The following is a 27,241-nucleotide window of genomic DNA, read 5'->3' on the forward strand; positions in this document are numbered from 1 at the left end:
CAATAGATTAATATTGGTATCAGTAAATGTCCTTGAAAACTTCAATTTTTGTCATATCTTTACAAAATAAAAGGGATAAAAAAGAATGATTGCTTTTATTTTTAGCAGTGAAGTGACTTCATTTTTTTTGGTTTCTTTTTAAACAGTGTAGAACGATTTCTTGAACAGCCTGAGATTCATACGTAAGTTTATTTTTAGTTCTGCAAGAGTAAACATTGTTACCTAGACAGTAAAATTATATTTTCTAATAAGTTCAGTTGTTAATTTGTGAGCAGCATGCAACAGCCTCATGCTAAGAAAAACAAATAGATTTTATATCTTGACACTTGTATGATTTTCTTCAAATTAAATCTCATTTTAGTCACATAAGATGCATTGCAAAGCTGCCTATTCAAGGTTCAGTTTTATATGGAAAGCAAACAACTGGGCACAGCCTGATCATATTTGTTAGCAGGTCCTATAGGTCCAGGGGTGCACTTAGGCCTATCTGTAGTTTTGACGGCCTAGGGGAAAAAAAATCACATCTTTCCCCTTTCCTCCCACAGATTTTGTTTGCCCATGAATGGAACTATTTCTGTGACATCAGTATCTTGTTATCGGATAGCAAAATACGACACGCACTGGAAATGCTCATCAGGTCAACCAACATCTTTGGAGAGAGTGATTGTGAAAGGCATTGACCGAAACGTTAATTCTACTTCACTCTCCACAGTTGTTGCCTGTCCTGATGAGTATTTCCACCAATTTCTATTTTGTTATTTAAAACTTTGTAAATGTGTTTATTTTTATAAAGTAGCCATTAAACTAATGTAATGAATCTATTTAATAGTTGCATGTTTAGTATATCCAAAGATGAGTCAATTTTTAGAAATGATTACAAGGTATGTAATTATTAAAATTAACTTTATTTTTCATGATTTGCCTAAAAATTTCCACTGTACAGGGGACGTCTCCTTGTTGGCACCTTTGTGGCCCTTTTCTTCAATTTACTTACCATGCTGTCTTTGAAGAACAAGTCGTTAGCTTATGTCTCTGAAGGTATGTTGCTTTTGAAAGGCCACGTGGTGGGCACTGTGTGGTATGAGTTTCTGTGCTGGCCATAATATGGTAGGAATTTCCAAATGACCAAGAAATTACTGTCAACAATAAAATGGAGTGGTGTCCAAAAACTCCCTTTACCTGAAGTAATTTGTCAAAAAAAGGTAATTTAGTTTCCTTAAAGTGGAAGTTAATGTGAAAAAGAATTATTTCCTTTAAAGACTGGACATCAGGATATTTTGGGTTTTCTTGTAATGTTTGAACATTATACACTAAGGATGTTCTGCATTCTATAGTAAAAGCAGGAAAATGCTGAAAATACTCAGCAAGTCAGGCAGCATCAATGGAGGGAGCAACAAAGTTAATGTTTCAAATTATGACCTTTCATCAGAACTTTCCTATGGAGGACACCTCCTTGTTTGTATCTATTGTGGACCTGCTCTGATGAATGGTCATTAAATTTAAAAGTTAACTCCTATTCCCCTCTCCACAGTTCTTACCTCTCCTAATGGGTATTTCCATCATCTTCTATTAATATTTCAGATTTCAAGTATTGGCATTTTTGTTTAAAATTCCTGTATTCTATACTCCAGTAATTCAATAAGATTTTATTAAATTTGAAGAGATGATCCCCGTCAGAAACATCTGCTTGTCAGAATATGTTACCCCAGCTACCCCCTTTATTACTTTCACCCTCAACCCATCCCCCTACCTGAAACAATCTTTGCGCTTTTTATCTTGCTGTCAAATATGGAAATTGATTAAAAGAGAATCTTGGCCTCAGTAACTAAGGGAGCTAAATCAACATATTTTGCATTTGCAAATTAATCAATATGTCCATTCCAACACTAATCAAAATTTCCATTCCAACTAATTGCAGTGTGGATCCAGAACTGGCTGGCCCACAGAAAGCAGAGTGGTTGTTGAAGGGTCGTATTCTGAGTAGAGGTCGGTGACCAGGTGGTGTACCTCAGGGATCTGTACTGGGACCCTTACTCTTTGTGATTTTTATAGATGACCTAGATGAGGAAGTGGAGGGGTGGGTTGGTAGATTTGCGGATGACACGAAGGTTGGGGGTGTTGTGGATGGTTTGGGGGGCTGTCGGAGGTTGCAGAGGGACATGGATGGGATGCAGAGTTAGGCTGAGAGGTGGCAGATGCAGTTCAACCCGGATAGGTGTGAAGTGGTTCATTTTGGTAAGTCAAATATGTTGGCGGAGTATAGTAGTAATGGTAGGACTCTTGGCAGTGTGGAGGATCAGAGGGGTCTTGGGGTCCGAGTCCATAGGACACTCAAAGCAGCTGCGCAGGTTGACTCTGTGGTTAAGAAGGCATATGGTGTATTGTCCTTCATCAGTCGGGGAGTTGAACTTGGGAGCTGAGAGGTATTGTTGCAGCTATATGGGTCCCTGGTCGGACCCCACTTGGAGTATTGTGCTCAGTTCTGGTCGCCTCACTACAGGAAAGATGTGGAGGCCATGGAGAGGGTGCAGAGGAGATTTACAAGGATGCTGCCTGGAATGCGGAGCATGCCTTATGAAAGCAGGCTGAGGGGACTCAGCCTTTTCTCCTTGGAGAGACGGAGGATGGGGGGGGGGGGGGGACCTGATAGAGGTGTATAAGATGATGAGAGGTATTGATCGGGTAGATAGTCAGAGGCTTTTCCCCAGGGCTGAAATGGTGGCCACAAGAGGACATAGGTTTAAGGTGCTGGGGAGTAGATCTAGAGGAGATGTCAGGGGTAAGTTTTTTACTCAGAGAGTGGTGAGTGTGTGGAATGGGCTACCGGAAATGGTGGTGGAGGCGGATACGATTGGGTCATTCAAGAGACTGTTAGATAGGTACATGGAGCTGAGTAAAATAGAGGGCTATGGGTAAGCCTAGTAATTTCTAGGGTAGGGACATGTTCGGCACAGCTTTGTGGGCCGAATGGCCTGAATTGTGCTGTAGTTTTTCTATGTTTCTAATTGAATTCCATCATTCCTCGACTGTGTGCATTCCCTGAAACCATCAGCACTTACTGATTAAATTAAATTCTTATCATTAAAGGGGCTCTGGATGGTAGAATGCTCTCTTATCCATCCTTGTTTTTGATGTTTAGGTACACACAAACTTTTACATAGATGATACATTAAAAAGCATGTCATCTTTTGAAAATTCATAATTGTGAATGAATAGTTTAATTTCTCATTAAAAGGATAAAGACTTAATGAATGCATCTAAGCAGTCTAGTGGCGTTATCAGATGGAAGTGGAAGCACTGAATAACAGAGTAAGCGCTTGCCACATTTTGAAAGCTCCACAGAAAATGTAAAGGGTGGATGTTGCTTTCCCATTCTGCTGAGATTCTGATTTTTGCCACATTGTTGTGGAACAAATGATGAGTGAGAGACAGGTGCAGACCAATTGTGAAAGTCATCGTGGGGCTCCTGTAGAATACCTCTTGGAAAACAGCCGAAGATTGATTTTGATGCAAGTTGGCAAAGGGAATCAAAGAGACAAAGCAGTGTAATAATCTTAAAAATGAACAGGCTTTAGAGTGCTTTTAATTGTAGTGGCTATTTATTTTTCACCAAAATCTGCTAGTTTAGCAGTTAGAAAATATGAATAGCATGTCCTAAATGAACATACTGAAATACCAGCAATTTTGTTTTTATTAATCTTTCGGGTGCATCATATTTCTCTACAGTTTCACGTCATGAAACGGGGTGGACCACTTAAGGATAAAGGAGGGAACATGAGCTTGAAGATGTGGAAGAGATCCTAAATGAGATCCTTTGCATCAGCATTTACTAAGGAGAAGGACGTGGAGGATAGGGAGATCAGGATAGGGGGTTTATGGAGCATGCTAATATGCTGGGGCATTTTGAGATAAAGAAGGAGGTAGTGTTGGGTCTCTTAAAGAAAATTAAGGTGGATAAGTCCCCAGGGCCAAATGGGATATACCCCACATTATTGAGAGAGGCAAGAGATGAGATTGCTGGGGCCTTGTCTAAGATCTTTGTGTCCTCTCTAGCCACAGGCAAGGTCCCAGAGGACTGGCGAGTAGCTAATGTTGTTCCATTATTCAAGAAGGAAAATAGAGATGATCCTGGAAACTATGACTGAGTCTCACGTCGGTGGCAGGGAAGTTACTGGAGAGGATTCTTAGGGATAGGATTTATGAGCATTTGGAAAACCATGGCCTAATTAGGGATAGTCAGCATGGCTCTGTGTAGGCAAGTCATGTCTTACTAACTTGATTGAGTTTTTCGAGGAGGTGACATCATCGTGGGCCGAAGGACCTGTTCCTGTGCTGTACTGTTCCATGTTCTATGAAATAATTGAATAGAGTTATCCAGATTCCTAATGCCCCATTCTACTAAATATTGTGCAATATGTCAAAAAGCAAATAAAACTGCAAATCAAAGTAGAAAGTGAAGTGGCATCTGTGGTGAGAGAAATAGGGTCAACATTTTAAGTAGATGACCTTTCAGCAGAGTGAAGAGATTTGTGCTGTTTGACTAGTTTGTGGTGGAAAATATAGAATAATAAGCAATAAGTTTTGTAGAACACAAAGCTATTTACCAAGGGCAAAATGGCATTAAAAAAACAAGTTTAACTGACATTGTGAGGATGAATTCTGTCTTAAGATGTTGGAGACTACTGATAATGAGCTTGTATCTATAAAGAAATGTGAAAAATGTGGAAAAAGTAACAATGTATGGGAAGCTCTGTGGAGAGCTGGGAGGAGACAACCTGATAAAAGGTTTAAAAAAAAGTAATGAATAAAGAATCACCTGTATTTATGGTGCATTTTTCATCTCCGCTAAGCATTTTACAGCTTGCAAAGTACTCTTGTTAATGTAGAGAAATGCAATCATGGATTTCAGAACAGCAAGGTTTCTCAAACACCAATGAAATAAATGTTCTGATCTGGCGGCTTGTTGTAAGGGCTAAATAACTGACTAGGGTACCCCAGGAACTCCCCTACTCATCGACAAATATGGAAAGAGATCTTTTATTTCCACCTGAAGAGGCAGACAAGATCTCAGTTTGGCCTATCCTCTGAAAACTGGCACCATTGAAGCATTCACTCATCACCCTTCTAGTGCCTAACAAGATTACATGCTTAAGTCCTTAAAACCAGGTTGAATTAATTTAATAGCAAATTGGTCAATTAATTGAGTTTTTCTCTGTTTTTGAGTGAGGACTGTCTACATTGACCAAGTTCAAGAGGCCTTACAAATAGACCTATGATAAAATGAAAAATAATGGGCTTGGAAAAGTATATTGTATTTTCATTCATCATGCAAATACATATTACTTAATACTGTAAATTTATATGATTGTAAAATATAAACACCACACCTAAGTTCAAGCCACACCTAATTATTCAAAGTAATCTCAGTAAAATGTATAGATATAGTTTACCTGAAATAATAAATTAACTCTCAGGTTCACTTTGTTACTTTATAGACCCGTAATGCTGTTTCTTTAGAGTTTTGTTCAAGTTTACAAAATGGAAGTAAGCTCTTTGGCGCAGCTAGACTGTTGCTATTTATCTTCTAGATGAGTAAATATAGTTCTAATTTTGTGTGGCTGGCCTGTTCCATATACCTTTCATTTTTCATTCAGTCAGCCATCTAATTAACGCATTAACACTTGTCTTTCCTGGAGTGAAAGAGGCTGAGGCGTGACCTGATAGAGGTGTATAAAATTAAAAGAGGCATAAGTAGGGTGGATGGTCAGAATCTTTTTCCTATGGTAGGAATATCAAAAATAGGGGTGTAGGTTTAAGATGAGAGGAAAGAGTTTTAAAGGGGATTTGAGGAAAAATCTGGTGAAACCAGAAAATGGGTCATTCATATTTCCTTACGACATAGATGGAGGTCATTAAACCATCTGGTCTATGTTGGCTCAGAGTAATCACATTTCCCTCCAAATTTTCCTGGTAACTTATTCTCCCACCCACCTACTGTAGAGGCAGTTTAACAACAGCCAATTAATCGACCAACCCGCATATTTTTTGCATGTGGGAGACAACACAGCCCCAGGGATAACATGCAAACTCCGCATTGACGTGCCAGAGGGCAAGATTGAATCCGGATAGCTGAGCTGAGGCAGCACCACTGTGGTCAGTGGAAAGATAAACGGGAAATGTTTTGTGCTGAAGACCTTTATTCACAGCTGGGGAAAGTCAGAGATGTAATAAGTTTAAAAATGCAAACCCCAGAAATTACGTGGTGGCTGTCTTGATTTGTAATGAATACGTTTCTTAGCTGTGTATTTGGAAGTGTTGAGTGGAGTCTGGATAATTTCCCATTGGAGTTACCTGAGCTGTATTTTTCTGCAATTTCTCATGTTTAAGTCATGAAGTTTAGTAGAATATGGTGAAAATGCACAAATGGTTAATCAGCATCTGATATAAAGATTGGCTGATGGATTTGGTGTGCCCCAATCTCAGCTGAAACTTCATTGACACATCGCAACAGATTCTTGCTCATTCCTTAAAAATACACAAAAGTATAACTTGGCTTAAAGAGTAGTTGGTATCTGGAATGAGCTGCTACAGGAGGTAGTGGAGGCAGGGACAGTAACAACATTTAAGAGGCATCGTGATAGGTACTTGAATGAACAGAGCATAGAGGGATATGGGAATTAATGCAGGCAAGTGGGATTAGTACTGATAGGCATGATGGTCAGCATTGGAGCCTGTTTCTGTGCTGCACAACTCTGATGCTATAAAGCACAATTAAGATTTGCTGTAAACAGTAATTTTTTTTCATGAGAACAGAGCACATATTTCTATTAAAGCCATTTCATTAGAAGTATTTACTTTCTACAGCTCAGTACACAGTTGAGGAAGTAGCATATTCCTGCTCTAAAAATGAACAAAACTGCAGATGCTGGAAATTTGAAATATAAATGGAAAATTGCTAGAAAAACCCAGCAGGTCAGGCAGCATTGTAGAAAGAGAAACTGTTAACACTTAAGCTCCAAGTTGTAATGAACTTCAGTCTTCGACCTGAAAGATTAACTGTGCTGCCTGACCTGATGAATTTTTCTCACATATTCTTGCTCTGTTTGCTGTTATTTTTTTCAGCAACACAATTAAACTGCTTTAAGATGGGGTAATGATTCCAGGCAAGCACTTACGAAATTATCAGTTAATTTCTTTCTAATCAGCAACATTAGCAAAGGAATTCTGTAGTACTGGGAGACAATACAAAAGTGTTGTAAATGAAAGTAGAACACAGTTTCATGGATACAACCTACAGTGCTTCAAAGAATTTATTTGTAATCAATAATAGAAGTAATCTAATGGTCCTTCTGCTCTTTTTGCAGCTGCCAGTACAAGTTGGCTCCAGGAACATGTTGCTGATCTAAGCCGAAGGTAGGAGTCATTCAGAAATGTTGATTGATGCAATCTGATGTTGCCCTACATGTAAAAAAATAGTTGAACAGCCAGATAGCATGAAATGAGTTTATTTTGCATTATACAGTTGAAATATATTTGAGAGCTGATGAGTGCAGTTGAGGGTTAGAATCAAAGATTTACAACACTGAAGAAGACTCTTCAGCCTATTGTGTCCAAGCCAATCAAAAAGGTGCAATCCAGCCTAATGCACTTTATAGCACTAGGTCATGGCTCTTATGGTGCGCATCCAAGTTATTTTTTAAATGTTTCTCCCTATAGTTTCAGACCCCATATCAAGCTCTGAGTGAAAACTCGTTTTCTCACTTCCCTCCTCCTGTCAATGGCTTAACATCTATGCCCTCTTTAAAACACCCCTCTGTTTCATTCATTTCAATGAAAACATCCAATATTTCCTTATAGCTGCATTTTTTTCAGTCTTTGTTTTTGCCCTTGTAAATCTCCTCTGCAACTTTTCCAGTGCAATCACACCTTTCCTGTAATGTTGTGATCAAAGTAGTACTCAATCTGTGATCTAACTAATTTTGTACACAGTTCTACCATGACCTCCAGATTTTATATTCTAAAGCATGGTTAATAAAGGAAAACTCTTTAAAGGGCATGCGTTTTCAACCATCTTATCAACATGTCCTGCTGCAAGGTTTCTCTGTTTCTCCGCAGTTCTTGGTATCTTCCCAGTTAATGTATGGTTCTGATTATAGCTCCTCAAATGCATTACCTCAGTTCTCCAGATTGAATTTAATTTGCCACATTTCTGCTATGGTGACTAGACCAACCAAATCTTCCCACAGTCCAAAGCTTTCTTTCTCACTATCAACCACAAGGCCAATTTTTGTACCATCTGCAAACTTATTTATCATGCCTCCTGCATTTAAATCTGTCCTCAGCATTTACTACAAAAAAACAAGGTTCGGAGTACTGAATACTGTGGAACTCCACTGATAATGGTCTTCCATTCACAAGAATACCCACCAAACATTACCAATTACTTCTGTTTTAGGATCTAGTTTTTCTCTGTTGGATCCCCATTGACTTTTCGTCTTTTGACCAGCCTTTCATTATAGACCTTATCTAAAGCCTTGCTAAAATATATGTAGAACACATTAAAAGCACCGCCCTCCTTGTTACCTCCTCAAAAAACTCGATCAGTGTGTGAGACTTGACCTTCCTATAACAAATCCATGATGACTATCTTTGATTCATCACTACCTTTCTAATGAAGGTTTATACTGTCCCACAGAATTGATTTCAATAATTTGCCCACCTTAAGTTAAACTAACTGGCCTGTAATTACATAGTTTTTTTCCCTTTCTCCCTTTTTATACAATGGTACAACATTAGCAGTTCTCCAGTCTTCTGTTATCAAGACAGTTAAGTTTGCTAATGCAGGTAATTTGAACAGAGTATCTTCAGCCATTAGAAGCCTGGTGTAAAGTCTCTGTACCACAAAAGAAATCATTGTGCAGAAGAGTGTAATTTAAGACATCTTCAAAACCTAAATTAAATACCTTGATCTTACTACAAGATGCCAAATTAGAAGTTTTTGAAGTAGCTGAAGGGTAATTGTTGCTCTAATTTGTTCTTTCCTCACAATCGGACAGATTGATGTGATTTAGATAAAGATTAACCTTGCTGAGTAGGGGCATACTGGCTGATCACGCAGTGTCCCAGTGGACTGCGCTTTCACAAAACCACCTGCTAAAGATCAGACATTTGAGCAGTTTGTGCTGCAATCACAAACTCGCCTTGTGGGCAAGTAAATAATCCTGTAGTTAAGAGAAATGCATTTTTCACATTGGCTTCATTTAATGTATGTTAACTGCAAGTATACATACAGGTAACTGTGTAATATTTTCACTTTAGCTACAAATTTAAAATTGTTTTACAGTTATTAAGGATTGCTGTCATGCTTTTATAGCATGGATAGGAAATGGCACCTGCATTTTAAGAGAAAGGACAAACTTGAATATATGAATAGCATAATATACAGTATAGTATATTGTTTAAAACATAAAATAAATACCCTGGAGTAACATCAAGGCTGTAATTTCATCGTTGAACTCTGATAATTATAAAGCACTGAAGCTTCACTCTTGAAGATTATTACATCATCTTCAAGCTTGGATCAGGTTACTGCTTTTCAATCACACCCAGGGATTCACTCTATTATCATGTGAGTGGGTTGGAGAGAGTTGTTTTGCAAATGGAGACTTTTTTGCCAGCTGCATAAATTGTAATTATTTCCATCCATTTACTCTTCACTGTGTATAGCTTGAAAATCTTAAAGCTATTTATGTGAAAATTACAATTGATGCAGACAATAAAAATGGGAAAAAATCGATCTGCAAACCATTTTAAAATGGTGATTACTTTTGGCACATCTTGTTGTGGTGTATCAACAAAAAATTTGACTGCCTGTTACTGTCCACACTGTGGATTGTTAATTTATTCACACTGGAAAAGAGGAATTTAAGCAATTTTCAAAACAAAAGGGATGATCAGAGCATATTAAATTTTTCAATGTATTAAATTTGAATCTTGTCTTTGGTTTACTTTGACCTCTCCACTGTATTAATAGAATTGCCAGGTTATTCTCCTTGCAGGCTGTACTTCCATCCACAACTCCTGATGAGAGCTGTCAGGGTATTGGTATTCTTGGTATTGGTTGGTTGAGATAATAAGGAAAGACAAAATGCTTTCAAAAATGTTGCTATAATGCTAATGTCAAAGAAATTATTTTATATCCATAATGTTGTTAGTCAAAAAAATAAAAAATGGTGTTATAATTATGAAAAGCCATTGCTGAAAATTATAACATTGTTTCAGAAAAGGATTGTTTCTAAACGCTCCAATTATATTTTACTTCCAGCTTATGTGGAATAATTCCTAGTTTAAGCAGCATTTTGCTTCCTCGTATGAACCCATTTGTCCTAATTGACCTTGCAGGAGCATTGGCGCTCTGCATCACCTACATGTTGATTGAAATAAAGTAAGTGATGTATGTTGCATGTTCTGCATTACATTTGATCTATGACAAATTTGGAAACCAGACGTAAAGATGTAGAAAATGCAGTTAAAAGTTCTAAATCAGATTAAGTTACTCATTGTGTTAACATGGAAAGAACAAGCCTCATCTTTGGTTTCCCTTCTCCACTGTATTAAACAAATTATTCTCCTTTATACTCTCTTCCAGAGTCGCACTGCATGCAACTGCTCTTGCCTGCTTCTGTGCCACATAGTCACCCCAATTTGAGCATAAATTTCTTTTCTGCCCTTTCCTATTGCCCACAATGTTGCCCTTGGCTATCTCATAGTTCTTCTACACTCAAAGATTGCAACAAAGTGACTTTATGTGTAGGCAAGATGTCATGGCCTTTTTTTATTATCATTCATTCAAAGGATGTGGCTTCACAGGCTGATCCAGCATTTAATCGCCCATTCCTAATTGCCCTTGAGAACTGTTGCAGTCCTCGGTGTGGGTATACCCACAATGCTGTTATGGAGGGAGTTCCAGGATTTTGACCCAGCAACAGTGACCCAGTGATGGCCTGTATGTTGACAGCACCCAGTTCTAACTTTGTTTGTCTCAACCCCACAAATGTGTTGCCAGTCTGCTTAACTGGCATCATAATTAAATAAGATTTTCCCAACTGAACTTTGGGAAGCTTGAAGTCATTGTTGTGGCTTCTGTCACAGTGTCTTTCCATTTCCAATCTCCTTCTGCACCCTTTTGCTTTACAGTTGACCAATCAGTATAAAACTATGAGATCTTAATCTTAACAAATCTTTCATTCTGCTGCTGTCCATCACCATTCCAGCCTCAACCTCTCCACCCTCTCCACAGTTAAGACTCTCTGATGCTGAAGCCCTTACCTTCCCAATTACACCAAGATTTACTTGTTGGTCTCACATTCTCCACTTTCTGTTAACTCCAGCTTACTCAAAAGTATGCTGCTTCTTTCTTGTATAACTTAGATCTTAGATCTTAGATCTTCCCCGACCTACATTAGCAAACCTACGATCATAAATCATGATCCCTTCTACAATTCCCTTCATATCTTTACCCCTTTCTATCTCATTCATCTCCTTTTGTTCTCCAGTACATTGAATATAAAATACTGAAATAGAACATTCAACGTAATCAGTGTGTCCATCTATTCTGTTTATTCCATCTCAGCCTTTCAGCATTATCTTTCTATTCTGTTTAACTGATTTAGTTTCCCTTGAAAGAATCTGTTTCACCTACCCAGGGGAGTAAGTTCCACATTCAAACCATTCTGAATGAAGATACTTCTCTTTATTTTATTATTGGAATTATTAATAGCTTGTATTCATAACTCCTAGTTTTGTGCTCCCCATCAGAGGAAAGCTCCTCTGCTTTTCCAATGGTCATATTTTAAAGATCTCTACTATATCACCTCTTGCCTTTCCTAATCTTCAAAATAAAATGCCCCACTCTGTTTACTTTCTTGGTAACAGTAACTTCTCAGTTCTTGTACCATCCACATATTTGTAGTTTCCCCAGTTCTATTCTTTATTGTAAGTTGATGAGAACAGTGCACAGCGGCGCAGTAGTGTAGCAGTTAGCGTAATGCTATTACAGTGCCAGCGACCCGGGTTGAATTCCCACCGCTGTCTGTAAGGAGTTTGTACGTTCTCCCCGTGTCTGCATGGGTTTCCTCCGGGTGCTCTGGTTTCCTCCCACATTCCAAAGATGTACGGGTTGGGAGCTATGGGTATGCTATGTTGGCGCCGGAAGAGTGGCGACACTTGCAGGCTGCCCTCAGAACATTGAAATATGCAAAAAGATGTATTTCACTGTGTGTTTCGATGTACATGTGACTAATAAATAAATATCATATCATATATATCATTTTGGGCTGCTATGTAAGTTAACATAGCTTCAATACTTTTAAATTTACTTTTACAAATAATTCCTAGTGCCCGGGTAAGATTTTTAATATCTTCACTGACATCTTAAACATCTTAGTTTAAATTTAATCTAATGTTCACCTGTATCCCTAGATCCCTTTGTGGTTCAGCCCCATTCAGTTTATCTTATGAAGGTTATCTTTCTACCTCTTTATATTGAAATGCATCAACTCTTATATAACTGTGGTAATGTTCATTTGGCATATGACTGCTCAGACTGTAAAGTTTCAAATAACTTAAATGTGTTTATGTTGTATTCTTCTTAATGTTTTTTTTATCTACTAGTTTGGTACCAACACAAATTTTGATATTATTTGTTCCCAAATTGAAATACTTTTTGTAAATTATGAATTGCGGTGAGGCCAGAACTGATCTAAATTCCTGTAATCTGAATAACTACCTTTTACCTTCTGCTTTGCTTTTATCTAGTCATGACCTCAGGCACTGACCGTGTGTGTTTTCAGCTATCTTTGTCTTGCTTAATGGAATCCCTTCCTTAAATCTCTCTGCCTCTTCATTTCTGGATTCTCACGATACATCATTCAGCCAAACTTTCAATTACCCTTCTTAATAATGTCCTTTGTGGTTCTGTATCTGTTTTCTCTATATGTGAAGAATTGAGTCTTTCTTAATGTAAAGTGTGCTATATAGATGCAAATAGTTAACTCCTTTTAACTAGAAAAAGGAAGTGTAGACGTCTTTATTATTATCCTTGTACTCACCAACTATTTTTCTCCACCATTCCCAGTAATTATTTTGCAGTGGATACAGCTTCAGCTATAGCTATTGCAGTTATGACATTTGGCACCATGTATCCTATGAGTGTCTACAGTGGAAAGGTGCTACTTCAGGTAGGAGTTCTCTTATCAAATGTCAAACCATGGTAATGGAAAATACATCTATGATTATCAGTGAATTAGGTTCTTGCTAGAATTATACTAAAACATAATTTTTCTAAAAGATCTTCTTGAAGCATGATAATAAGAGTATGTAAAATTTTAATATTATCCATTTGATCTGTATATTTTGATCTTCTGGATGGATTTTGGGAGAAAAGATAGCATTTTATAATGCTGTAGGTTATGATGGGATCAGTTTTTAGATTATGAATTAAGAGTACAGTATAAAAGTCATTGAACAACATTAGGAACTGTTGACTTAGCTATTTATTGCTGTTGAGAATGAGGTCTCGGTAACAAGGAATGGGGTTGAAAACGATGGGGACAGTAGTTCATTTTATAAATAAATTTGTTTTCAGCATTAAGATGCTGTGATTTGTGACATAGCGATTTATTTTTGCAGACAACACCTTCGCATGTGATTGGACAGTTGGACAAGCTTTTAAGAGAGGTATGCATTAAAATGAAGGTTCTCGAGGATAACAATAATATTTGTTTAATACACTAATTCCTTTACATTGTTTAATTCTTTTCTATTTCAAATATCACAAGTCATTTTCCTGAATACATGAAACTGGAAGACATCTGCAGTGGCTATCTTTTCACTGCATCTAAATGTTTTACTTATTCTGAAAATCACAGGTCTATTTGTTTTTGTTACAACATTAAAGAGTCTCGATGTTCCCAATCACCCCGATTTGAATATTCTAGCACCTAAGTTGATTTCTCACCAGCGCAAGTTGAGGAAACAAATCTGATCATTTGTGCACTCACAGGAGACAAGACAAAAATGACTATGAAAGTCACTGGATTTATTTTTATTATTAATGTAAAAAGATGAAGATCTTAATGGCAGCATCCAGGGTTAGAATTCTTTCTTAATTTCCCATTTTCCCAAAGCTACTGAATTTCAGCTGGCTTAAGTGTTTCCTTTGTTATTTCCTTTGAAATATTTAGAGGGTCTGCATCTTTTCTTATCAGGCAAGGATTGAGGTGTTTTTGCAAAAAATTTTATAAAATTCCTTTTGTTTTATTGACTAATATTAGTCCATTTGCTATGGAGAAAATTTGGTAACAGTACATCAATATATAGTTATCTTGCCAAAATGCAGCAGTTTATACTCAAAAAGCAAAAGGTTAAAAATCCAGAAACAAATGGTTAAAAAATCTCAGCTGGCCAGTCTGTATGTATGAAAAACATTTGAAAGCACCTACACCTGAAATACTAACATCTGTTTACTCAACTTGAACTGAACCTTTCTGCTATTTCAGTTGGTATTCCAAGTTATTATTCCTTATTCCCACATTTTTAATCTATTTTATTTTACCTAGTTTTTTTTTGTTCACTCATGCTTGAAATTGGCTCCTACTGAGAACAGGACTTGAAATCTATCAACTCAGAGATTGTCCTAAGAAGTATGTAGATTCCACCAAAAAGGTGAAACCTAACTCTGTTATTGATACTTCAATCACTTAAATAGCCATTTGATTAACGATTTACTGCCAGCATCAGAGTTTTAGACTTCGAGTCAGCAGGCATTATCCAGCATAAAATAGCAGGTAATTGTGCTGGTGATGTTTCTAGTAAAACCAGCCAGTACCAGATAATGACTTCCAAAGCAAGAGGAAGATCTTGGTCTAGTCAATGGAAAAATGAAATTGATTAAATCAAAAGTGTCTTTGCTCATAGAGACAAGAATACAAACAAATCAAAATATTGTGAGTGTAAGATCAACTCCTAAGCACATATTTTAGGCTGACATTTTATTACAGTACTGATGCAGTGCTACATTGTTTGAGATGTTGTCTTTCACTGGAGACATTAAGTTGAGGTGGATGCAATAGATTTAATGCACTATTTGAAGAAGAGCAGTATTCTTCTTGATCAATATTTGTCCTTCAACCAACATTGCAAATGAGACAAACTTATTTAAGGACCTTGTATTTGAACGTTGCCTTGTACACAGTAAAATATCCCAATTAGCTACTTGATCCCAGTAACCTTCCTATGGACATCTACCTGCCGATTTCTCTACATTAGAAATACTTCAAAAGTATTTCATTTTCTGTTGCTTTAGGGCATCCCAATGTAATAAGAGAAACAATAAATACAACAAAAAAATCTGCTGGAGGAACTCAGCAGGGCAAGCAGCATCTGTGGAGGGGGAAGGAATTGTTGATGTTTCGCGTCAAAACCCTGCCATGGGACTAAGAGTGGAGGGGGGAGATGGCCAATATTAAGAGGAGAGGGGGAGTAGAGGGCCAGAGGTGACTGGTGGACAGTGAAGGATGATGGGATTGAGCCAAGTAGGAGAGGAGGAGGGGTGGAGTTGGGAGACAGACAGGTGGATGATAGATAGAAGCAGCCAAAAAAAAGGAAAAATGGAGAAAGTGGAGCAAGGAGGAGACAGCTGCTAGAGGATGAATTTCTTTCCCCCTACAGATGCTGCTTGACCCACTGAGTTCCTCCAGCAGATTGCTTGTTGCTCCAGATTCCAGCATCTGCAGTCTCTTGTGTCTCCAACAATTAGTACAAGCTGTATCTCAGCATTAAAAAGAGAAAATGCTGAAAGCACTCAGCAGATCTTGTAGTATCAGTGAGAAAGGAAACAGAGTCGATGTTTTGGGTCAAGAACTCTTCATCAGAACTGGAAAACTGAGAAGATGAGCGTGTTTTAACTTGTAGAAAGATTGCAGGCTGGAGAGAAGAGAGTTGAATGTGTGTGATAGGGTCCAGACCAAAGCTGCCATTGCAATAATTATCACTGGTGTAGAAGTGATGTAATTGCTCCAGGATGCTTTAAGAACAAACTGAATTCCTCATTCTCAGGAAGTAGTAATTAATTATCAATTGATTAGGGCGTTCTAAAAACTGAGCATTTGGTTCCCAGCCATGTGCTTTTCTACTAACTTCAAACTTCAGTTTTCTCTATCTTTGCAGAAACAGAAATGCTGGAAGAACTCAGCCAGTCAGGCAGCATCTGTAGAAGGAGAAACCAGTCAATGTTTTGGGTCAAAGAACTGGGGGAAGAGTTTTCACCCCTGACTCACTTCCACTCTTTGCCCAGGTCTGAGGAAGGGTCTCTCACCTAAAACATTACTTTGCACATGCTGCACGGTTCACTGAATTCTTCCAGCATTTCTGTTTTTGTTTCTGATTCCAGCATCTGCAGTTTTATTTGTTTTCCAAGATGATTTGTTGGTCCTTTTCGAGATTGTTGAATGGTGTGACCTTTGGCAACATAACTGCCTTGTGAGTCGTTGAATTGAGCAGCTGACAAGTAGGACAGTATATTGCACTCTTGACTGAAGGAGGAAATGTGACAGCTCAAAACAGCAGCTGAGACATTCTCTATGCTGCTTTTCCATTGTCAGGAAAGTTCTTTTCCATGTCCAACATGAATGCTTTGAAAATGTAATGGAAACAAAAGGTAGTTTGACAGCAAAATAACACATGAACTGATCTTTCAAAACCAATGTACTGCCATGTAATTTCTCTTTGCTTCCATATATAACCTGACAAGTCCTAATGAAAGCAAAAGTTATCTTGTTGTTTAGCAATTTAGAAATGTTAAGCATGCCTGAAAGTAAATCTTAAGATGTCAGTGCAAGTTAACTTTTTGGTTTCTCTGTGGCAGGTCTCCACTCTGGATGGCGTTCTTGAAGTACGGAATGAACATTTTTGGACACTAGGATTTGGAACTCTGGTATGATCCTTGAGTGTGAATTTTAAAGTGCTCTGAGATACTTATGAATATTACTTCCAAGAAATTTTTCTAATATTTTATTATTGTAATAAACTCCTATAGATAGATTAATTACTATGTTGGTTAAAATTTTAAAAGTTTCCTGTCAGAATTTAAAATGAACCTTTATTTGTATCTTTTCTCATCATTCTTCCTGTTATTTCTCTATTTTCTTTAATAATTTTACTTTTATTACTCTTCTATATCCTGTATGTTGTCTTTGCAATCCATTATTCTCAGTGTCTGAAAAATCTATACATTTTTGCTTTTTAATGTTCGGCTTTCATTTTGGCAGTGAGAGAAAGTCATTTTAAAGAGCATCTTTCAAATGAGTTCAATACTGAGAAAACCAATGAAAAAGCTTAAGTTCTTCAGCCTTGCAAAGGGTTGATTGAGAAATAGGCTCAGAAGAATGGAGAGAATCTAGAAAACAGCTTCACACATGTTACTCCTATTGTGTCAGAGTATGCTCAAACTCAAATGTAGCCTGTGACATGATTTCCAAGTTCAGCAAAAATAGTAAGGAAGCAAAGCATAGTGAAAGCAAATCAGAGTGATGTCAGGGAATTAGTTACAGAGGAATGATTAGTGCCTGAAATGGCTTCTGGATTGGGTAATAGAGTCTATGATTTAGAGAACAGTATGTTTCTTTCAAATTGAATAGCATTATGGAAATGTTGAGGGTAATAGTATTATTGGAACAAAACCGATTATTGTCTGCAAATTCGATTCCAAAAATTAAACATCAAATATTTGATCATTGAGTAATAAAGCAAGGTTCAGACTCCTTTCAAAGCAAATGAAGCACATTTCAAATCTGTCATTTCTTTCCCCCGTTGTGTATTTTCCCATGTAATTCTATCACCTTTGTTTATGTTCGAGCTTGATGTCAATAAACCATTAAATGTCGCTGTTTCTCCTCATAGACACATATTGAGCTTTGCCTACTTGCTTCTGTGTAAAAATAGATCTTGCAACATTTCACTTAAATTCACTTGGGAAATATTTCTAAACAAACAGACTTCTTCACAAAACATATTGTCAGTCTGTATTCACAAACATAGATACACGTGAATTTTTTGTGTGGCAGAGTTAATAAATATGAACTCAAATGCATTATTTTAATTGCTTTCACAAATACATGAATCAGGTTTCCATGCTTTTATTGGGTATGTGTAACACATATGATACGGAACTGGCTGTAAACAAATAGTTGTGTTTGGACCATATTGGAACATGTTTCTGGAGAGCGAAATGTTTAATTACTTGTTGCAAACAATTAGGCCCAAGAGAGCAAATCAGCATTAGAGAGATTAGTCTCAAGCCACATCAAGTGCGAACATGCCACACACTCAGACACAGTAGAAAATCTGAAGTAACAGGTGTGAAAATAGATTCTGGATCCATTCAGTTGGTATATTTGTAGCACACATACTTTCCACTGAAATCCCTCTGCACCTTATCCTATGAACATTTCTTTATACATACCCTAGATGAGCCTTGTGCTGCTGTTTGCTGATGCATGATATTTTAATTTTTTTAAGCTCTTCTTCCTCTTCTCAATTCCAAGTTTAATTTTGAAATTGCTATTTTATATTTGCTCAAAAAGCTGTAATATGTACATTTAATACTTGTGGAATAGTTTCATTTTCTACCTCTGACACCACTTGTATTGATGAGCCAAGATTTGCTTTACTAATTTCCATCTCAGCTACAATTCTCCCTGATAGTGGAGTCCAGAAGAGCTAGGTGACATGGTGATGGATGGCTGGAATTTACAAATTAACATTGCAACTCCTACCATGGCACCTTAGTGTAAATAGAAACCAACAAAGTGATATCGCTTACACCAAGATTACCTTGTCAAACCTGTGGCATTTTGATATCTGCTGCCTTTGTACTATTCAGTATATTGTCTTGTTACCACTAGTTATTTGTAGAAATGCAAAAACTTTTACTATCCTTGAAGTTGCATCTCCACCTTTGGCTGCCTTCGTTGTTGGCTTCGCTCATGTGAAGTGGCATTTGCTTCTGAGTCAGAAATTTTACAAGTTAAAGTCCAATTGAAAGGCATGATCATGTAACTTAGCCTGACCACTAATTGCAGCACAGCAGAAATTTTGCTGAAGGTGGACAGATTCATTAGCCAGTTTACTTACAGCAAGATCTCATGAGCAGCATTGCAGTTAAGGTCACGATAATCTATTTTACTGTTGTCAGTTGAGATACGAATATCAGCCATGGCACTCAGAACTCTTCCATGCTTCAAAGAGTGTTATAAGATCTTTCACTTCCACTTGAGAGTGCAGACAGAATTACATTGAAACTGTTGCCTAGAAATGTTACTCCTCTTCATGACCTTGAATGTTTTTCTTGTTATTTTTGCAGAGCATGTGGTCTATGGGTAACTGTATCTTTTTTTCTCCTCATCTTCACATAATTTACAAAGAATTTTAGAAAACTGTCTACTGAGCATTTTGCTTTTCATTGATGATGGTTGCTGTTTAAGTTGGCAATTTCCTTAGTCTGGTGTGTGAACTGCCAGAGGTTGGTTAGTTCGATGCCCAGACCCTGTCAGGGTATATCTCTGGCAGTACAGGAATTCCAAACAACCTAGGAGTCATTTCATTGCTATTATCTTTTGCATACAGAAAATGGGATCCCTGGCAACATCTTGGAGGTCAGACCAGCCTACTCCAGTCTCATTTAAAGCACCTTTAGTTTATCCTCTGGATAATTAATAACATAACCACCATACTACCTTTTACTCTTTGTATGTCAGTTCTCACTGCCATTGCCCAGATCAATTACTTCTTGAGTACAAATGATACGATGCTTAGTATCTCTTCACTATATGCCTGTTAATATATAAGCAGGTATTTAGTAAAGAGATGCAATGTTTTCTATGGTTCATACTGTCTTTGTCCCCAGTCAGAATTGGTCTCATGGAAAACAGCAAGTTATTTTCCAGTGTCACATCCACCAGAAAATGTAGGGTAGAATCCAAATTGCAGATCATTACATAAAAAAATCTTTTCAACTCAGACTCAAATAGCATGGAAATTGGCCCTTCAGCTCATCAAGTCTTGAACATAGTGATTATATTCCACTACCTCCTTTGTTCCAGATAGCCAGGATGTGGGGTACAAATTACAACAGAAGATAGAAAAAGCATGTAAAAAGGACAATGTTACAGGGGTCATTGGGCAATATGCAGGTAGATTGGGAAAATCAGGTTGGTACTGGATTCCAAGAGAAGGAATTTGTAGAATGCCTACGAGATGGCTTTTTAGAGCAGCTTGTGGTCGAGCCCACTAGGTAAAAGGCAATTCTGGATTTGTTGTTGTGCATAAACCAGATTTGATTGGGGAGCTTAAGGTAAAGGAACCCTTAGGAGGCAGTGATCATAAAATAATCGAATTCACCCTGCAGTTTGACAGGGAGAAGCTAAAATCAGATGTATCGGTATTACATTTGAGTAAAGGTAACTACAGAGTCATGAGAGAGCAGCTGGCCAAAGTTGGTTGGAAGGGGACCACAACAGGGATGATGGTAGAGCAGCAATGGCAAGAGTTTCTGGGAGTAATTCGGAAGACACAAGATCAGTTCACCCCAAAGAAGAAGAAGCATTCTAAAAGGAGGATGAGGCAACTGTGGCTGACAAGGGAAGTCAAAGACAGCATAAAAGCAAAAGAGAGGGCATACAATATTGCAAAAATTAGTGGGAAACCAGAGGATTGGGAAGCTTTTAAAAACCAACAGAAGGCAACTAAAAAAGCAATAAGGGGATAAAAGATGAAATATGAAGGTAAGCTAGCCAATAGTATAACAGAAGATACCAAAAGTTTTTTCAGATATACAAAGAGCAAAAGAGAGGCAAGAGTGGACATCGGACTGCTGGAAAATGATGCTGGAGAGATAGTAATGGGGTACAAAGAAATGGCAGATGAACTGAATAAGTATTTTGTGTCAGTCTTCACTGTGGAAGACACCAGCAACATGCCTGAAATTCGAGAGATTCAGGGGGCAGAAGTGAGTGTAGTTGCTATTACTAAGGAGAAGGTGCTTGGGAAACTGAAAGGTCTGAATGTGGATAAGTCACCTGGTCTGGATGGACTACACCCCAGGGTTCTGAAAGAGGTAGCTGAAGAGATTGTGGCGGCATTAGTAGTGATCCTTCAAGAATCACTAGACTCGGGAATGGTTCTGGAGACCAAATTACAAATGTCACTCCACTCTTTAAGAAGGGAGAGAGGCAAAAGACAGGAATTTATAGGCCAGTTAGTCTGACTTCAGTGGTTGATAAGATGTTAGAGTCCATAATTAAGGATGAGGTTTCGGGTTACTTGGAAGTTCGTGATAAAATAGGCCAAAGTCAGCATGGTTTCCTTAAGGGGAAATCTTGCCTAACAAATCTGTTGGAATTCTTTGAGGAAGTAACAGGCAGGATAGACAAAGGAGAGTCAGTGAATGTTGTTTACCTGGATCTTCAGAAGGCCTTTGACAAGGTGCTGCACATGAGGGTGCTAAGCAAGATAGGAGCCCATGATATTAAAGGAAAGGTACTAGCTTAGATAAAAGATTGGCTGACTGGCAGAAGGCAAAGAGTGAGAATAAAGGAGGCCTTTTCTGGTTGGCTGCCGGTGACTAGTGGTGTTCCACAGGGGTCGGTGTTGGGTCCGCTACTTTTCACGTTATATATTAATGATCTGGATGATGGAATTGAAGGCTTTGTGGCCAAATTTGCAGATGATACAAAGATAGGTGGAGGGGCAGGTAGTGTTGAGGAAGCAGGGGGTCTGCAGAAGGACTTGGACAGGTTGGGAGAATGGGCAAAGAAGTGGCAGATGGAATACAGCGCAGGGAAGTGTACGGTTAGGCATCTGGGCATAAAGGAATAAAGGCATAAACTATTTTCTAAATGGGGAGCGAATTCAGAAATCAGGTGTAAAGGGACTTGGGAGTTCTAGTGCATAATTCCCTGAAGGTTAACTTGCAGGTGAGTCGGTAGTAAGGAAGGCAAATGCAATGTTAGCATTTATTTCAAGAGGACTAGAATATTAAAGCAAGGATTTATGCTGAGGCTTTATAAGGCATAGGTCAGACCACAGTTGGAGTATTGTAAGCGTTTTGGGCCCCATATCTAAGGACAGATGTGCTGGCATTGGAGAGGGTCCAGAGGAGGTTTACAAGAATGATCCCGGGAATGAAAGGGTTAAGGTATGAGGAGCATGTGATGGCTCTGGGCCTGTACTCACTGGAGTTTAGAAGTATGAGGGGGGATCTCATTGAAACCTACCGAATATTGAAAGGCCTGGATAGAGTGGATGTGGAGAGGATGTTTCCAGTAGTGGGAGAGTCTTGGACCAGAGGGCACAGCCTCAGAATAGAAGGACATCCCTTTAGAACAGAGATGAGGAAAAATTTCTTTAGCCAGAGGGTGGTGAATCTGTGGAATTCATTGCCACAGACAGCTGTGGAGACCAAGTTATTGGGTATATTTAAAGCGAAGGTTGATAGGTTCTTGATTAGTAAAGGCATCAAAGGTTACAGGGAGAAGACAGGAGAATGGGGTTGAGAGGGAAAAAGAAATCAGCCATGACCAAATGGCGAGCAGACTCGACGGGCCGAATGGCCTAATTCTTCTCCTATGTCTTATGGTCTTATATCAACCACTCCGTGCGAAATATTTCCCCCTCAACTCCCCTTTAAAACTCCTTCCTCTCAACTTAAACCTATGACCTCTAGGTTTTGATAGCCCAACCATAGGGAAAAGATTCTGACTCTCTGCCTCTTATAATTTCATATACCTTTACCAAGGCACCCTGCAGCCTCCTTCACTCCAGGGAAAACAAACACAGCCTATCTAATAACTCCCCATAACTAGTGTCCTCCAATCCAGGCAATATCCTGGTGAATCTCCTCTGCACTCTCCCCAGTGCAACTGCATCCTTCCTCTAATGCAGTGAACCTGCACTTTACACATTACTCCAAGCGTGGTCTAACTAATGTTTTGTTAAGTTGCAACATAACTTCCCAACTTTTATATTCTATGCCCCAACCCTTGAAGGCAAGCTTGCTATGTGCCTTCTTCAGTACTCTACTTACCTGCAATGCCACTTTCAGGGAACTATGGACTTGAACCCCTGGGTTCCTTAGCACCCTGCCACTTACTGTATATGTCCTACCCCTATTTGACTTTCCAAAATGCATCACCTTGTGATTAAATTTCATGTGCCAGTGCTTTGCCCACCTTATCCATATCCTGCTGTGTCTTTAGTCAACCTTCCTCTCTACAACATCACCATCTTTTGTGCCATATGTAAACTTACTAATCATCCAAGTCTTTAATATATTATGTCAAGCAACAAGGATCTTAGCACTGATCCCTGCAGTACATCACTAGTGGCAGACTTCCATTCGGCCAGGTTGCCTGTGTGCTTTAACCTTCTGGACCAGCATACCATTTGGGACATTGTCAAATGTTTTACTGAAATCCACATAGACAACATCTACCACCCTGCCTGCATCGGTCTTCTTAGTTACCTTGTCAAGAAATGCAATCAAATTAGTGAGACAGGATTTCCCTGCACAAGGCCATGCTGACTATCGCTGATCAGCACCTGCCTTTCCAAATGTACATGTCCTATATCCTTCAGGATTTTCTCAAATAAAGTTCCTACTATTGAAGTAAGGCGCACTGGCCTGTAGCTACCTGGCTTATCCCTGCTGCCCTTCTTAAATAAAGGAACAACATTATCTATCCTGCCATCTTCTGGCACCTTGCCTATGGCTAACAAGGATGCAAAAATCTGTGTCAGGGCTCCAGCTATCTCCTCCCTGCTTCCCATAGCAAACTGGGATAGATCTCATCAAGCTCTGGGGATTTATCAACCTTGTGCACCCTATGACATCTAACACCTCTTCCTCCTCCTTAATACTGACTTGCTCCAGATAATTCATGTTATTCCTACCTAAACTCACTATCTCCTATGTCCTTCTCCTTGGTGAATACCGATGTATTCATTGAATCTGCACTTTTTCTGGCTACTCACTTTTTGCTCCAGATACACTTGCAGACCACTATAAATATCACAATTTCCTTTATCTAAGTGGAGTCCTTCCTGCCATTTCTTTCTAAATATAGTTGCTGTATTCAGTATTTTTAACATTATTAGACGTCTTCATCCCATAAAAATTTTGCCATTCCTTAAAATTTTGTTTTCAGTAAAGCAGCTAACTCAATACTATTGTTATACCCTTTCTGCTTCCATTTTACTTTCTTTTTGCTTGTTTATTTTATAATTTACTGAAAGTACATGTATTCATTAACTGAAAGATTTTAGAAAGTACATGTATTCATTAACTATCTGTATTAAATATTAACTATTAAATAGCTCCCTATATACACTAGGTGGTTCCTATTTGTAGAGTGCTTCATTGTAGCTGTTGTATCAGCTGCATTCACTGGATTTGTTTACTGTTTGTGACTCTTAAGTTTGCTATTTGACTGTTTTGTACACATGTATGTGCCATATCCTGGAAATTTGTCCCAATGGGTTATAAAACAAAGCACAATAACATGTTATGCCGATTAAAAGAATGAAAAATATTATGAGTCCTATACCACAGTAGAATGCACTGACGCAAGGGCATTGAAAAGGCATCAGACCCATTCCTTTCTGTTAACAGACTGATAACTGATTAATACATGGAGATTAGCTTCAGAAAGATCTGTGGCTTGGTTTTGTCTGAAAGCTGAAACTGTCCATTCTTGGTAATATAGTGGCAGAATTGTGAAGTGAGATTGGAAAAGAAACATAAAAATAATTAAATTATAATATGGCAGGGGAAGAAATGTTCTCAGTGAAATGCTTAGAATGGCTTTTTTTTAAACAAGAAATATATTGAATATGCAGTAACAGGGTTGTTAAAGGAAAGATGGGCGGATTAGAGACCAAATGTGAAACCTTCCTGGTGAGCTGTAGGAATCAAAGGAACAATATTATTATTTTGCATCTGTTTTCATGAAAGAAGAGATTGCTGGCAAAATGTCAGTGTAGGACAGGTTAAAAATAAAAAAAATAGTTGGCCTTCCTCTAAGTAGTAAAGGCATCCACGTAGAAAATTATTTGGCATTTGGGAAGGTATGAACACAGCTTGGATTGGTAAAAATCCAAGTTGGTTAATTTCTTTAATGAAGTGACTGAGAGGGGTGATGAGAATAGTGTGATTATGATATCTGCCTGGACTTTTAAAGTAGATTTCATAATCTGCTGCAATAAATATTAGCAAAATTCTCATAGGAGAAAATGGGCAATAGCAGCATGGATATAACATCGATTAAGGGACAGAAAGTAGAGAGTGGTGAGAAGTCCTTCAGTGATACTCCCCAGAGGTTCTTAGGAGGAGCCCTGCACTCTATGAAAAGCAAGAGTTGGCCATTCAATGAGATCATGGCTGATTCTTTTTTTTTTACCTCGCTGCCACTTTACTGCAGTAAGCCCATATCTCTTGATTCATTTAATACCTAAGAGTCTTTTGACGTTGATCAAAGTCTGTCTTGAATATTCTCAGTGACTATGTCTCCACAGCCCTCTTTGCTAGTGAATTACAAAGACTCACCACTCTCTGAGAAGAAATGTATGTTACTTCTGGTGCTAGATGCTCATTGGGGGAAATATCAACTTCACAGCAAGCCTCTTAAGAAATTCTATATTCTGGGATCACCTCTCATTCTTCTAAACTGAAGAGAATACACCTAGTCTCCTTAATCTCTCCTCATATGACAAATGCACCATCCCTGAAATCAACCTAGTGAACATTCACTGCACTTCTTCAATCTCATGTTTTTCCTTTCTTGTCTTGGGAGACCAGACCTATACACAATATTCCATTGCAGTCTCACCAGGGCTGTATATAATTTTAATAAGATGCCTCTACTCTCATACCATTTTCTTTGCTAATTGCTTGCTGAACCTGCACATTAACTTCCACTGATTCATGTGCAAGGACTCCCAGGTTCCTCTGAACACCTACGCCTTCCAATCTGTCATTATTTTATAAAAACACTCTCCCTTTCTATTTTCCTATACCAAAGTGAATGACTGCACATTTTTCTACGTCATATTCCATCTACCATGCCCTTACCCATCCACCTGGCCTGTCGCTATCCCCCCAAAGCAACCCTGCCTTCTCCTCACACTCCATATTGCCCCGTGCTTTGTATCATTAGCAAAAAGTTGACAGATAGGTCCAACAATCAGTTAAGAAGACAAATGGTATTTGGCCTTTCTTGTGAAGGGATTGAAGTTAAAAATAGGGAGGTTTTCCAATGGAGATTCCATCAGGCTAATTCCTGGGATATAAGGGTTGTCCTATCAAGAGAGGTCAGACATTTTGGGTCTGTATTCCTTGTTGTTTAGAAGAATGAGAGGTGACCTTGTTTGAACATATGAGGCCTGACAGGGTAGATGTTCTCACAACTGGGAGAGTCACAAACATGGCAACACAATTACAGAATAAGGCGGGACTCAATTAAAACTGAGGTGTGCAGAAATATCTTCACTCGGAGGGTAGTGAATTTCTGGAATTCTCTGCCACAGGGGCTGGTGGGGGTCAAATCATTAGAAATACTTCAGGTGGAGACAGATAAATATTTGAAAGATCGAGGAATTGCTGGCAATGGGGAACTCACAGAGAAGAGAGTTGAGACAGCCATGATCATATTGAACGGTGGGACAGGCTTGAGAGGACTGGTGGCCAAATGCTCCTACTTTCTTGTGTTTTCTTGTAGCTGAAGGATCTGACACAAATGGCTGCCTCTGCCTTGAAAGTGGGGCGCCTGATCATTTTATATTTCCCTAATTCCAGGTGAAGTTTGAACATGACTTCTTCAATTTGGCATATGTTCTACAATTGTTTAGCTACATACTTGGGCTCAGAACTGCACCTTACCAGAGTAGTGAGAAAGGAAAGGGAATGGGATCCTCAACTGGGAACAGGAAATGTACTGGCCTACCTGGTGCAGGAAGTCTGAAGAACCTATAGCCGTACCAGGAAATGGTACAAATGTCACCTTGGCTCAGGAGTAACATTCTTGAGACTTCAGTGCTGTGCTCCATTGTCTGATATGCTAGGGTGGAATTTCCTGCAAGGGAGAAGGGGGTTTCTGATTTACCATCAAATATTCAGTGCAAATCCTGGAGA

General features: G+C 38.5%; 1 protein-coding gene across 1 annotated transcript in view; it reads left to right on the plus strand.

Moving 5' to 3' along the window:
* The window catches only part of slc30a6 (solute carrier family 30 member 6), a 102,295-nt gene that overhangs the window by 60,088 nt on the left and 14,966 nt on the right, over positions 1 to 27,241 (plus strand). The window contains exons 8-14 of the mRNA XM_052011321.1: positions 147 to 182; positions 944 to 1,038; positions 7,365 to 7,413; positions 10,325 to 10,444; positions 13,136 to 13,238; positions 13,690 to 13,737; positions 16,925 to 16,993. Coding sequence (XP_051867281.1) covers positions 147 to 182; positions 944 to 1,038; positions 7,365 to 7,413; positions 10,325 to 10,444; positions 13,136 to 13,238; positions 13,690 to 13,737; positions 16,925 to 16,993 — 520 coding nt within the window. The remainder of the gene's footprint in view (positions 1 to 146; positions 183 to 943; positions 1,039 to 7,364; positions 7,414 to 10,324; positions 10,445 to 13,135; positions 13,239 to 13,689; positions 13,738 to 16,924; positions 16,994 to 27,241) is intronic.

The sequence above is a fragment of the Pristis pectinata genome, chromosome 3 (assembly GCF_009764475.1).
Source record: "Pristis pectinata isolate sPriPec2 chromosome 3, sPriPec2.1.pri, whole genome shotgun sequence".
Classification (NCBI taxonomy): domain Eukaryota; kingdom Metazoa; phylum Chordata; class Chondrichthyes; order Rhinopristiformes; family Pristidae; genus Pristis; species Pristis pectinata.